The 12426-nt window shown below is 44.8% G+C and overlaps 1 protein-coding gene across 13 annotated transcripts in view; it reads left to right on the top strand.

The window, feature by feature from the left end:
• Positions 1–364: 364 nt before the first annotated feature.
• PDLIM5 (PDZ and LIM domain 5) overlaps positions 365–12426 on the top strand; it is a 124085-nt gene continuing 112023 nt past the window's right edge. For 2 of the 13 annotated variants that reach the window (XM_072928577.1, XM_072928575.1), the window contains exons 1-2: positions 365–644; positions 3432–3568. In XM_072928577.1, coding sequence (XP_072784678.1) covers positions 3473–3568 — 96 coding nt within the window. In that variant the 5' untranslated portion in view covers positions 365–644; positions 3432–3472. Of the gene's footprint in view, positions 645–2441; positions 2747–3431; positions 3569–12426 lie in introns of those variants that run through there. The other 11 variants (XM_072928580.1, XM_072928579.1, XM_032748198.3 and 8 more) reach the window with 8 other exon arrangements.

Genomic DNA, 12426 nt, shown 5'->3' with positions numbered 1-12426 from the left:
GGCTGTGCCAGAGACCTTAATTTCTGGCGGATCCCTTCCAATTTCGGAGCTGAACTTATGCATGGCTACTCTACACCTGTTTGTTCTTGTGCCAGCCTTCTGTCAGCCTCAACAGCTCTTCTGCCTCGCCGCCGTTCCCGCACTTTGATGTCCTCGGGGCGGGGGGGTACATCCCTGTCATTCCTCAGGCTACTCCCTATTAAATCAACCAAACTCCCTCTTTTCCTAGGCTGTCCTGCTCCGCTTCAGGCTGCCCACGCAGCTTGCCCCCGTCCCTGCCCGGCACCGCAGCTCTTCCCTCAGGCCGGGCACAGGGGAGCGGCCCCTTCCCGCTGCCCTCGCGCTTCTCAGGTGCGCCCGCAGCTGCGTGCGCGTAAAGCAAAGCGGGGCGAAAGCGAGCGCTCCCCTGCTAAAAACAAACCAAAACGAATCAAACAGCACAGCAAACCCGCGCACCGCGCGGCCTTTCCGGCCCCTGCCCCGCTCCGCAGCCCCGTCCCGCCGCGGCCGGGCAGGGCTGGGCCGGGCCGGGCCAGGGGAGGAGCGGCGGGAGACGGAAGTGAAAACAAGAGCGGGGGCCGGAGCCGCCGCCTCGCAGACGCGCTGCGCTGTCCTCGCCTCTCCGCGCTGAGCCGCGCCGCCGGGTGAGTGCCGCGGCGGCCGAAAGCGAACAGAAAATAACCGGGGGGAATCAGGCCAAGAGTCAGTAGGCTGGGCGCGGTTTGTAAAGCTCCTCGGTGCTTGTTTTCGTTTCGTTTAACTTCTGTAAGCAGGACGCGCAATTTACCGCGGTGGCGGAGCGCCCGGCCGGGGTGCCGGGGTGCGGCGGGGGCGCGGCCCGGGGCAGCGCTTCGGGGAGCCCGGGCTGCGGGACACCTGCGGGGCTCCTCGCCCCCAGCCGTGCCCGTAGGGCTGCTCGGACACAGGGCTCCGGTGTGTCCCGCTCCCGGCTTTGTGGCACCGGCGGGGCTGCACGCCGGGTGCCCCTGGAGCGGCTGGAGCCGAGACCGAGCGCTCCTGCGGGGAGTTCTGTTCCCAAGGCTGCGCTGGCCGTGGGGCTCCTCGCCGCGGGGAGGGGGGCAGAGCGGGGTGTGCGGGGCTTGTGCTGGCACGGCCGGCCCGGGGCAGGAGGGCCCCGCTGGGTGCTGCGGGCCGGCGGCTCTGCGCCCTGGCGGTGGCGGTGCGGGCCGGCGTTCCGGCCGGGAATTTGAAATTCCCCCTTCCAGACGCAGGTCCACTAAGCGTTTGATCGTCTAAAGGAAAGTTGCACAATTTCACCCTTAGCTGGTTTGTTTGCACAATGGTCCGCACGTGAAGTTCATGGTTCGCGGTGTTTTCCTTTAGCTATTGCCTTGGCATATTATAAGACATTTGTTAAATAAAATTTGGAGCGAGTTTTCTTCGTTTGACGTTCCTTCTTAGTGTATCTGTCAGGCTAGAGATGCAGATATACCAGAATCAAAGGGATGAGAAAGGAAAGATGAGTGATGCTGAGTGTGATGCACGGTATTTCAGCGTGCAGTTTCTTCCCTCCTATTTCTAGTTGCTACAAATGAAAAAGAATGGTATCGATTCCTAACAGAATCCATTCTTTTTCATGGGTCTGTAGCTGTAACCAGTTGATGCTCAACTTAAAAAAAAAAAAAAAAAAAGCAGGTGTTTTAGATTTCGATTGCCAGCTAAAGCCTGCTCACCTGTGTGAAACAACTGCGCTATATGCTGGTCAATAGATGTGGCTTGCTTTTCTGCAGCTCATAATTTACAGTGACCTGTCACTGCAGTGGATTTCTTTTAGCGGGAGTGAACAGAATGTGTATTTTTATGCAGAAAGAAATCTGTCACTAATTCAGATCCTCTTTTTAAAAGGATTCTGTGTGCAGGGCAATTAAACAGCTTAGTTCTCTCTTTAGTGGTGAGCAAGCCTCCTAAGAATCCTAGCTCAAACTTGGCGGGGACTTTTCTTCCTCTTTAGCGACAGGAGAGCTCAATCTTGTGTGCATCCCCTGCTGTTCATTGATGCTTGTCGAGGTTTTAAGGGTGGGTTGAGTCAGCGCCTGGGGTCAGAGCTGCCCGTTTGCTGGATGCTAGCAGGCAGTGGTGGGTTGGGAATGGCCCAGTTACCCAGGCACCTCTGGTACAAGCTCCAAATTCTGCTTCCTAATACATATATATTTATATCTTGTGCTGCCTAATGCCAGTAGCCCTGCTCTGGTTACCTGAGTGGCTGTCGGTGTGAATAAAGTTCACTGTTTGATTTAGAAAAATGTGTGAGCAGTGGATCTCTGCTGCTTTGGGAGGTGAACCCAAAAACGTGCGTTGTGGATGACTTTCTTGGGGAGTGACATCTTTGCATCGATGGGGGCTGTGCGGCAGCCCTGCTCTCATGTTCCTCGGGGGTGGGCTGCATTTGGAAAAATCCACCGCCTCTGAGAAACTAACGTGGCACCCTGCAGTGTGCGAACAGCCAAAACCGGGCTTTTCAGAGTTCTGTGGGGTTTGCAGCCTCCTGCTGCTGCTTGGCTGAAGGTCCACCTTAAATGTCCCTATATGAGTATGGAATCTGGCTGTGCCCCGGTGTAGTCTTACACCAGCCTGCCCTGGTGTGCTCCTGCCGGGCTTCAACTATACAAAAATAGACGGCATCCACTACCTAAGATGTCATTGTAACATTACTTATCTGAGGTGGAACTGAAGCTCTTATCTTTGACGCTGAACAGCACTTAAATATCTCAGTTGCCTTTTAAAGGTAATTTGTTGGATACATTTGTGGAGAGGGAGATGTGTGGGTTTTGCTTCCTCAGCATTGAATTGTGACTGTGGATGTTTTGCTTTAGTTCACAGCTTTCATTTTTAAAATTTGTTTTAATACCGGGCTCATCTGTGACATTGTTCTGCCACTATGAAGCTATGATATAAAAATAAAAAACGTCACAGGGATTTTATTTTCATCTGATTAGCTGCAAAGTTGTGATGCTTTTGGTGTTGTTGTGTTTAGAAATAAGCTTTGAGCTGATGACAGGGCAGCATATGATACTAATTTTGTTAGAAATGAATGTGCTAGTAGTGCTAATGTCTTCCATACTTCTGTTTAAGGGATGCTATCAATTCATGCTTGTCTCAATATTGACTTTTTTTAAGCTGGGCTTTAATGCTGGATGGTTTTACCACCCCTGCCCCACACGGTGTTTTGCTAGTAAAAAGCAGTTGTCAAATATTTTGGCAGCAGCAGTTCTCCAGGTTTTGTTTCTTCCTAAGCTATGGAGGGAAACAACATACAGGGAATAAAAGCACAAGTCATGACAGACCTGGTGCGGGGGTTTTGGCTGTTTTGGGGGGAGGGGAATACAACCAAAGAAAGAATGTTTCCAAAATTGTGGACAGTGCCTTTTTTTTTATCACCTTTAAATTAAAACTCTTATCCTCTTCTGCAGGCATCAGTCCTTTGGGATTTGGTCCTTGAATACTAAACATCATGAGCAACTACAGCGTGTCTTTGGTCGGGCCAGCTCCCTGGGGTTTCAGGCTTCAAGGGGGCAAGGATTTCAATGTGCCTCTGTCCATCTCTCGGGTAAGTGCATTTGCTTTTTTTCCTGCATGTGGGTATCTGTTATGCTGTGGCCAACCCACAACCTTCAGACAAAGCCATTAATTATAGACATTGGGGCTCCACTTGCCCTGTGGCATGGAGGACCCCATGGTAGGGGTTGGGGAGAGAGGGATAGAAAGGGGAAAAGAAATCTATATTGTATAAAGGCTCCAAGAAAATTATCTTAGGAAGGACTTGTTCATTTGAAACGGTTTTTCTGCATTTGTTATCTGTATTTGTTTAGTCAAATAACAAAAAAAATTACGCTCGAATTCCCTTCCCTGTTCCCACCCAGAAAATAGAGATGTAGAGGTTGAAGGCTGACAGGAAACAAGCAATTTACTTTGCTGGGCTGAGCCTGTGCATTTCAAATGGGAAGCAGTGGGGAAAAATCACTCATGTTACACGTGTTTATTCAGCAACTCTTAGCTGCCTGAGTATCTTGTGGTGTCTGTTATTACAAATCCTACCATTTGTAATAAAAAGGTACTTAAATGACAGCAGTTGTAAATAGCAGTTCAGCAATATGTGCCTGAGTGAACGTGCCAGTTTCTCATGAGTGTTTTATAGAGTATGTGCTCTGAACTGGTATTCAAAGGATTTGAGGAAATAAGTCAAAACAAATACGATCTTTGTACCCAGCACTGTCTAACTAGTTTCCTACTTTAAAACTGTGTTTTCAGGAAGGCTTGTCTTTCAGTGTGGGCTAAGTTTCAAAGCCTTTTGCAGATGGCTGAAGTACTTTGCACGTAAAATATAGGGACAAACTTTGCAGTATTGAATTTCTAGGATCACTGGTGAAGGGACTGGCTTTTGATAGCTCTGTACCCTGATACCTTTAAATCTGATTAGCCAGGTGGAATCATTTATATACAAATGGCCCCTCCTCTGTCAACAGCTCTCCTCTCCCTTCTGTATTTTCATGGAGTTTAGTGACAAAGATGAATTATTTTCTACACCTGTTGGGATGGCAGAATTGATACTGCCTTGGGAGATGGAGCAGGTTTCTATTTGGGTTTATGCATCATGGTGATATTTTTAGCTAATCTTAACTAGTGTTTCAAACCCTTCCAGTTTGTTTAGTCTTGGCTTATCTTATCCACTGGTGGATTATGCTGGTGAAATTAAAGTACAACTTGGCTCTGAAAAATTCTTTTTATATGGCTAAAATAGATTGGAGATCTGTAGAAATGCCTGTGTACTGATTAGGACAGTTAATATCTGAGACAAGAAGGGGTTGAAAAGCAGTTTATTCCTGGATTGCAGGGACTTTAAAGCTGAACTGTAATTCAGTTTCTTGTTCAGTAACTGGTTACTTGCACGCTAATGAGAAATTTGAGCTGGGGATGTGGATGGCACTCTACTGATTTGATGGTGCAGGGGCTTTCATGACAAGGATTTACAAAAGCACAGGGTCCTTGTGCGTGATACTGACGAGCAGTTAAGCACTATAGGCAGTCAGCCATGTGAAACAACCAGCTTCAGAAAGGGTAATACTTTTTTTGTACAGACCTCTGTTATCCAGGAGATCGTGAGTGCAGTCCTGCTGTAAGCAGGCTTCCCATCTAAAAGAGGAAACATATGTTGGAATTAGCCTAGACTACAACTTTATTGCAGGAATCAAATTCGCTGTCGCATGGAGTAGCCTGGAGGAACTGGCCTAAAGAACTACCTATAAAAGCCTCGGTTATGGGATTCCCTAATGACAAATGTCAGTGCCCACAGGAGCAGAACATAATGAAAGACAGGGTCTGGTGTGGTTTTGGGGCTTTAATTCATGCATGGGCGGGGAAGCACAATCTCCACTTCACCTCAGCACCGCTCCTGCGCTATGTCTTCCTACTTGCAGTTAAAAGTATGCAAGTATTAGACTGCCTGGTGCCTTTTTTTTTATTCCCCCCCCGCCCCCCTCCCCCCCCGCCCTTTGGATCAAAAAAAAAAGCTTCGTTCTGGTATGCCAATCCAGCTTTGGCCCGATAGTTTTTACTGGAAGAATTCAACACCCATGTTCCTGGTATGCTAGAACACTGTGTACAATTCACCCCCCCAAGTAATTCTTTTCCTGATGTAGCATAAATTCCTTCCTGTATCTGAAGGCTGCTAATTAAATTATTTTAGCAAAACAGTAATGAGACAGCATAATTATGTTCCTTGGCAAGGAGGACTCTTTGGTTTTGTTTTTAATTTGTCCTCTAGATGCTGAAGATGAATGCTGGGCTGCTGAGGGCTAATTTCCTGCTTTAGTTTAAACTCCTTGAAATTAGATTTAAATAAAGCGTAGTTTGTGAAATACGGAGAATACACTGATTTCTAAAGATGTTTATCTGAAAAGTTAATTTCTTCACTAACGATTTGAACAAATTGAGATCTCACAGTTTTTAGTAAGTTTCTTGAGTTTGAACAGGATACAGTTTAAACGGGCGTATTCCTTGTTGCCTCTGTAGGGTAAAATCAGTCTGTTTTGTGTCCTTCAGTTGAAATTCTTATGGTCAGCTAAGGTTAACATTAGTTCACGGGTAGCATTTAAGTTTTCATAAATTAGTATATTGCAGACTAGTCAGAACTTCATGACCAATAGCAATAATTATTGCAGGGTAATGTCAGTCACTTTATAGAGCTGAGTGCTGTAAAGTTCCTATGTTTGATTATACAGCTGTACACATTTCATGGGAAGCAATAGTCGTGATGTTGGGGTTTCTGTGATGTGATGGTTATTACATATAGCAGTTTAAGTATATGCCATATATGCACATAGTTTTGTATCCATACATACATAACATGTGTGCATTTCGTATATATGTCCATACAACATCAATGCATGTGGCATTTGTTTTGTGAACTTTTATATGGCTGGACTTCAATAGGGTGGCTTTTCCCAGTCCTTGTCCCTGCCTGGTGAAGGCACTTTTCTGAGCCCTCCAGAGTGCCATTGCACAGGTCAGGAATTTAACACTGGGAAATGTGATGGGCGCTATGGTTCCCATGAAGCAAGGGCCTGTGGGAAGGAAGTTACTCTGAAAGTAATAAGGGCTGAAGGGTGGGTTGAGGTTTATTAACAGCCAAGTGTTGAAGTGCCTCAGGCTGCCACGTGTAAGTGTACTGTAGGGCTTCCAGGTAGTTAATTCTGAAGTGGCATTTGTGTAATGAGAGATTGCAAACTGTGAGCAGCTAGTCTGCAGTGACGAATACAGAAATTGCTAGAGCCCAGGTGTGCAAACTTAGATTATTCTGAGTTGCTGTTCTTACTGTTTCCTCATGATGGTTTACATTAATTAAAGAAGCAACTGTTGTCCTTGTTCCTTCAAGACCTATACTATGATGCAAAAATTAAAAAAAAGGGGAAAGCTAGAGGAGATGAGAGCAAGATTTGTTTGTGCAAGAGTGTATTCTCATTTGCTAGAAGGAACAGATGTGGTTTTGGAATATTGCTAGGTAGGATTCACGAAGCGGCTCTCAGGTGCGCTGAATTCTGTTTTAACAGAATTTGGGGTTAATCATATCTACAACATCTTTATTATTTGAGTGCAACACAGTAGCTTTTAAAACTATCTATACTTCTTTCGACATTGAATTAATATTATATTTGCTTTACTTTTTGGCAAGTTGATTAGTTCCCCATGCTTCTTTAACAAAGCCAGAATAATCTCAGTCAGCATGACTAATATTAGAACTGTCAAAACTGCTGTCTTCTGCAGATTGAAATAAATGGTGTTTGGTATTGATGATGTATTCATTGTTTTGGGATGACCTGTGAGAGGTTTGGATACTTGTTCCAAATGTGTGCTTGATATGTTAGTAACCTATAAAACTTTCTGTGATGTAGTCTCTTAAAGGTACTTCTCTCTGTTTTATGGCAATATTTATGACTAGAAACAAGGATATAGTTAAGCAAGGCTGCAGTTTGAAGATTAACATAGTCTGTAGTCAGTATATATCCTCCCACCTAATGCAAATACATCAGCTGTTTTCCTATATTTAAGTTACTTTCTTGTTGAATCTTGGTGGTAAGTTTAGCTATTGTCTTTCAGAAGATGTTTTGCTGTTTTTCTCTTGATGTAGGAATTAAATGGAATACAGTCCTGTTGAAATGCTCAACCTGACTGACAGCTCTGTTTTTCTACTGCAGCTTCTTTCAGTGTGTTTCCCACACTGCCAGCTTCTTTCTGCTTCACTGATCACTTTTCTTCCTCAAAATACCCAAAACAAACAAACACCAGTCCTGCCTCAGAAATAACCACTTGGTTTTGCAGTTTTCTCAGTTTTCATTATTTCAGCTGTTTCATGGATGCTTTTGTGTTGAAGTTGCAAGCTTATAGTTGACAGAAGACTAATAATAATAAGTCTGTTGGCAATAAGTGCACTCAAGGAGTAGGTGGGAGAGCAGCCCACCTTGGGATGAAGTAGGCAATGTGCAAGTACAGCACATCAGCTGCTCAGTATTCATCCCACATGAGCATCTTGATGTTCTTTATACTGGTGTTGGGAGGTCATTAATATGTGTGAAAATAGTGAGAAGACAATAAAGGAAAATGATGTTTTGAATGGACCTGGAGCATGTCAGCTTTGACTGACTGTAGTCTGGTGAGCCTCTTGCCCTTGCATTTGTGTGAGTTATTTTATTAAGCTGTATTTATAATTTCCAGTAAAATCAAGTTTTGTTTAAGTATGAAATAAGTTATTTTAATGGAGGGCTGGGGAAATAGTCTTTCATGCAGGTATGTGAATAGGAAAGAAACACTAGAACTGTTGGCCTGGCCAGTGATAATTGTGTCAGTAACTTTACGCTTCATCCTGGAAGCTGCTGAGAGCTCCTAACTAAACCCTAGCAGGCAGCTGCTGGCATTGGTGTGCTGGGTTGATTTGTTACTGGTTGTGATGGTTTGCACAAAATGCAGCTGAAGATGCATTCCACTGCTGCAGCTGAGGTGGATTGGGAACTGGCTGAATGGCAGAGCTCAGGATTGTGATCAATGGCACAGAGGTCAATTAGAGGCCTGCAGCCAGCAGATCTCCCCAGGAGCCAATCCTGGGTCCAGTCCTGTTAAACTTATTCATCAGTGGCCTGGGTGAAGGGATGGAGTGTCCCCTCAGCAAGTTTGCTGGTAGTAGAAAGCTGGGAAGAGTGAGTGGCTGGCACACAAGTAGGCTGTGCTGCCATTTAGCGAGATCTGGTCAGGCTGGAGCACTGGGCAGAGAGGAGCATAATGAAGTTCAAGAGAACACTAATACAGGGTCCTTCACCTGGGGAGGAACAACCCCATGCACCAGCACAGGCTGGGGACTGATCTGCTGGACAGCAGCTCTCCAAGAAAGTCCTGGAGGACAGCAAACTGTGAGCCAGCGGTGTGTCTTGGTGGCCAAGAAGACCAGCGGTATCCTGGGATGTGTTAGGAAGAGCAATGTGATTCTGCTCCTGTACTGAGACCTGGTGAGGCTGCATCTGGAGTGCTGTGCCCAGTTCTGGGCTCCTCAGTACAAGAAAGACAAATGCTGAGGCGTTCCAAAAAAGGACTGTGAAGATGAGTAGGGAACTGAAGCATCTCTTTTTTGAGGGAAGTCCAAGAGAGTTGAACCTGGAGAAGACATAGCCTGTGCCCAGAACAAGTGACAGCAGACACAAACTAAAACACGGGAAGCTCCATCTCAAGATGAGGAAAAACTTGTTTATTTCAAGGGTGGCAGAGCACTGGAACAGGCTGATGAAACAGGTTGTGGAGTCTCCTTCTCTGGAAATACTCAAAACTCACCTGGAGACAATCCTGTGCTAGCTGTCACAAGTTAGCCTGCTTTAACAGCAGGGTTGAACCAGATGCTCTCCAGACATTTCTTCTAATCCCAACCTTTCTCTAATTCTTTAACTTCCTGGCACAGGTCAGAGATGCTGTTAGACATCACAGCCTGTACCTGCTGATGCTGCTCCTGGGGCAGCAAATGCTGTATTTTACAGGAGCTATCAGTGCTTATGAAATGACTGGGATTTGCCAAGATACCAAGCAAGAAGTGTTAGTGAGTTCTGTTTAATGTTGTTTACAAGATGTGCTTTACTGAAAAATATACTGACAATGACAAATGAACTACCAGTGCCAAAGTCTATACTCTGTGCACCAAGTCCTGAAGGAGCAAAGGCTTTCCTTTGGATAATTACAAAGTTCCCAGCTGCACAAGTGGTTTAATATGAGCAAGTGTTCTCAAAGGCCTAAGAGTACTGGCTAGTGCTTCAAAGTTAGTGTAGTTGCAGGCAAGAGTCTTTAGAGATCTCCTCAGTTTAACCTAAAGATGGAGAGAGAGATCCATTGGTATGGATGTAATTTCCTGGCTGCCTCTTGTCTCACTATGGTTTAACATCTTTGTGCTGAAAATTGGGAAAAGGGCTGTTTCCTCTGACCATTTGTTTTCCTTCCCTTGTCTGTTCTGCTGTGTGGTTTAAAGAATGACAGACCAGCACTGGTGTGTCGGCTTGGGAAGAAGGGAGGGCATGGGGGAGAAGAGCTGTAAGAAAAGTGTCTGCATCTCGTTCTGTTCATGACAGCCTCTTCAGACTGTGTAAGAAGCTTTTTTTAAAAAAAAACAACAACAGTTTCTCTGCTGATGTCATTCCACCAAATAGGTGAAGCTGGCTGTATTGGGAGAAAAAGGAACCAAAGAGTTTGTAGCTGAGGGTTATCTGATGTTATATGTGAGCACATTCTTTTTACATTAAAAAATGCTGTTTCTTCTTTTTTCTCTTATAAGTGACAGTTTAGTTACAGTATGAGGAATATAAGCTAAATATTTCATGATGGAAAAACGAAAGTATTTGTTTGCAGTGTCTACTTCTCAAAGATAGATGTAGTGAAAAAATAAACTCTGATTAGATGTTCAGAGCAGATGTAAAATTTGCAGTCCTTCCAGAGGCCAAAAGACAGGAGCATTTACTGAATAGTAACTGCAAAATATTAGACATGTTTTCTTTGCAAGTATCTTGCCCTGGAGGCCTGACAGCTTCTGTCGACTTCCCCACCATTTGGATAAGCTATTTTTAGTGTAACTGTTTTTCTCATTATTCATTGGCTGATGGCTATCAAAAGGCATTGTGAGAAGAGACATGGTGCTGAAAGGATTGTTTGTTTGGCTTTGGTATGGAGCCAGGAGATAACATTGCTGGCTTTTTTTTTTTAGTTATTATTTGTTTTGACTTTTTAAGAATAGATTTCATATGTCACCAATATAAGGGAAAGTGTTTCTCCTATGAGAAAGCTGTTTCTCATATGCCTAAGGCAGTGGAAATATGGGGAAGGTGATATGCTTCCTGCCAGTGGTCATAAAAAATGAAAATTGAGGCTGAGGTTAGTTTGAACAAATACGAGGAACAGAATCATTGAATCATTTAGGTTGGAAAAGTCCTATAAGATCGTCACGTCCAACCACTAACTCAGCAGTGCCAAGTCCACCACTAAACCATGTCCTGAAGTGCCACATCTACACATCTTTTAAATGTCTCTCGGGATGGTGACTCAACCACTTTCTCAACCGCTTTCTTGGGCAGCCTATTCCAATGCTTCATAGCCCCTTTGGTGAAGAATTTTCTTTGTATCCGATATAAACCTCCCTTGGCAGAACCTGAGGCCATCTCCTCTTGTCCTGTTTGTTTATTGGGAGAAGCTGACTCTCACCTTACTACAGCCTCCTTTCAGGTAGCTGTAGAGAGCAATAATGTTCTCCTGAGCTTCCTTTCCTCCAGGTTAAACACCCGTGGCTTCCCCTGCTGCTCCCCATGAGACTTGTGCTCCAGACCCTTCATCAGCTCCCTTGCCCTTTTCTGGACACTTTCTGGCGCCTCAGTGTCTTTCTTGTCATGAGCAGCCCAAAACTGGACACAGAACTCAAGGTGTGGCCCCACCAGTCATGAGTACAGGGTCCCTTATTTGGTCCTGCTGGCCAAGGTGATTTTGACAGAAGCTGGGATGCCATTAGCCTTCTTGGCATACACTGGCTCATGTTCAGCTGCTGTCAACCAGCACCCCCAGGTCCTTTTCCACCAGCCCATTTTCCAGCCACTCTACCCCAAGCCTGTCGCATTTTGCGGGGTTGTTGTGACCCAAGTGCGGGAACTTTTCCTTGTTGAACCTCATACAGTTGGCCTCAGCCCATTGTTCTGTCAAGTTGGTTTGCTTCTGCAGGTGGATGTTACAAGAATAGAGGCAGGAGAGATGGAGGCCACTGCTAAGGCCTGTGTTCCATGAGTTTGTATGACTCAAGTCTTTAGGGCAGTGACAGCAGTGAAAATACGACAGAAGTACCTCTTCAGGTTCCTTTGCTATGTGCGGTCCTCAAGCTGAATTTGCAGAGAGAGGTACTATCTTAGAAGAGCTGACATGGATTCCCTCCCTCTTCCCATTTATTTGCTTCTTTCATTGCTCACCTTTCAACACTGTCAGTTACTCAGGTGGTGTCCCATACCCAGTAGCTTTTCATCTTTTGTCACTTCATGACACCGGTGCAGTTTTGTGTAGCTGTTTGGGTATGCTCTCCCAGGTAGAGAGGTAGTATGGGGACAAAATGACATACTATAAGTTGATGATCATATCATGATACAAAAAAGCAGATTAATAAGTGCTGCACCAAAAGCTGTATGCCAAAACTACTGAGTAAGTAGCCACAGAGCACAGAGACTTGTAGACCAAAATTTCAAATGGAATAGTCCATAATATTTTACCATTATGGATTAATATTAAAGTTTTTTTCTCATTTTGAGTTACTTTTTTATTTGAAACTTCAGCTTAAACAGTTAAGCTTAGTAGATGTAAATGCAAGAAATAGCTGAAAGTACTTGAACAAATGAACTCTTGCAACTGCTGTCA

Source organism: Taeniopygia guttata, chromosome 4 (assembly GCF_048771995.1).
Source record: "Taeniopygia guttata chromosome 4, bTaeGut7.mat, whole genome shotgun sequence".
In the NCBI taxonomy this organism is placed as follows: domain Eukaryota; kingdom Metazoa; phylum Chordata; class Aves; order Passeriformes; family Estrildidae; genus Taeniopygia; species Taeniopygia guttata.
Note: the sequence above shows the minus strand (reverse complement) of the source record. Positions and strands in the feature narration are given on the sequence as shown.